The 1,228-nt window shown below is 42.6% G+C and overlaps 1 protein-coding gene across 2 annotated transcripts in view; it reads right to left on the bottom strand.

Annotated features, from left to right (window-relative positions):
* Window positions 1–544: 544 nt before the first annotated feature.
* Window positions 545–1,228, bottom strand: part of rerg (RAS-like, estrogen-regulated, growth inhibitor) — a 33,014-nt gene continuing 32,330 nt past the window's right edge. For both annotated transcript variants that reach the window (XM_034526507.1, XM_034526506.1), the window contains one exon: window positions 545–1,228. This exon is cut by the window's right edge and continues 357 nt beyond it. In XM_034526507.1, coding sequence (XP_034382398.1) covers window positions 1,175–1,228 — 54 coding nt within the window. In that variant the 3' untranslated portion in view covers window positions 545–1,174.

Raw genomic sequence — 1,228 nt, forward strand, 5'->3', positions numbered from 1 at the left:
ATAAAGAGTGTGGTACATTCCCAAAATATATCCCACTTGATACCATGAAGCCTATTTCTTAATAAAAAACATGTTGTTATGTCATGACTGTTAATGTCAGAAGTAGTTATGTCACAATCTTTGCTCCTGGTTCTTTTAAAATGGAGTTATATCAAGATGGATCGGATGTGGGATTTTTTATTATCTTTTAGTTTATTTTCGCACTACATAATAGAAGCTTCACGGTGCAAACCTAGAGTAAGCCTACAGTCAACGCTCTACATCTGTAGTGTGAAGAAGATGCTGAAGTGCAGGTGCAGTTTCAACCATCAATAGAAGTTACAGTAGTTCAGCTGCCTTGGAGAGAGAGGGGGGGGGGGGCTTTTACGTATCTAATCATGTAAATGTGGCATTTGATGTTCTGGCTGAAGGCCAGGTGTCAGACACATTATTTATTATTTGAAACTTAGCACACCGCCTAAGGCCTCTGTGGAACATCATGGACCCAGTGAAGAAACAAACATAGACGTCAACCCAACATATGGACTCATTAAGAGGAAACCAGTGGGATATATGTCCATTTTTAATGAACGAGTGCACAGCTGTTTGTTTTGATCATACAGGTCACGTACATAAAAACATGTTCCATTTAAACAATTGCAGTATTCTACTGTAGATGCCTTTGGGGCTCTGTACACACTTAATAGACAGCTTTGTTAATATATCAAATAATACAAACTGTAGTTTACAGTGTTTATTACAGCCATGACGAGCGTCCCTGGAAAAACGTTTCATGTCACGATAATGCAGTGGACTTTACAACGTCGGTTGGAATGGCAGGCAGGAGGAATGACAGAGGATCTACTTGTATGTGACAGTAGTCCTCACAGTTACACACATGTGAGCCGAAGCACATCACAATATCCCCCGACACACGAGATACGGAGAAACAAACAAATATCTCACCTGCATCCAGAATTATTTTGATCCAAATGAGCTCAGAAGTTAGGACGGCAAATCCTCCGTCAAGGCTCCCGTGATCGACCCTCTTCCAGAGACATCGCCTTTTTATGATGGAACGCGATCAGAGAGTAAAGTAACAAACACATTCCACTTAACATCAGTCGCATTTCGTCCGTTCCCGGAGCCGACGATCCCTTCGAGACATTTCCGTGCGACCCGCGGCGGCTCTTCCCTAGCTGCTGATCTTGGTCAGCATCTTGTTGATGGCCTGTTTGACGTGCGTGGT

The sequence above is a fragment of the Cyclopterus lumpus genome, chromosome 23 (genome assembly GCF_009769545.1).
Source record: "Cyclopterus lumpus isolate fCycLum1 chromosome 23, fCycLum1.pri, whole genome shotgun sequence".
Lineage (NCBI taxonomy): Eukaryota > Metazoa > Chordata > Actinopteri > Perciformes > Cyclopteridae > Cyclopterus > Cyclopterus lumpus.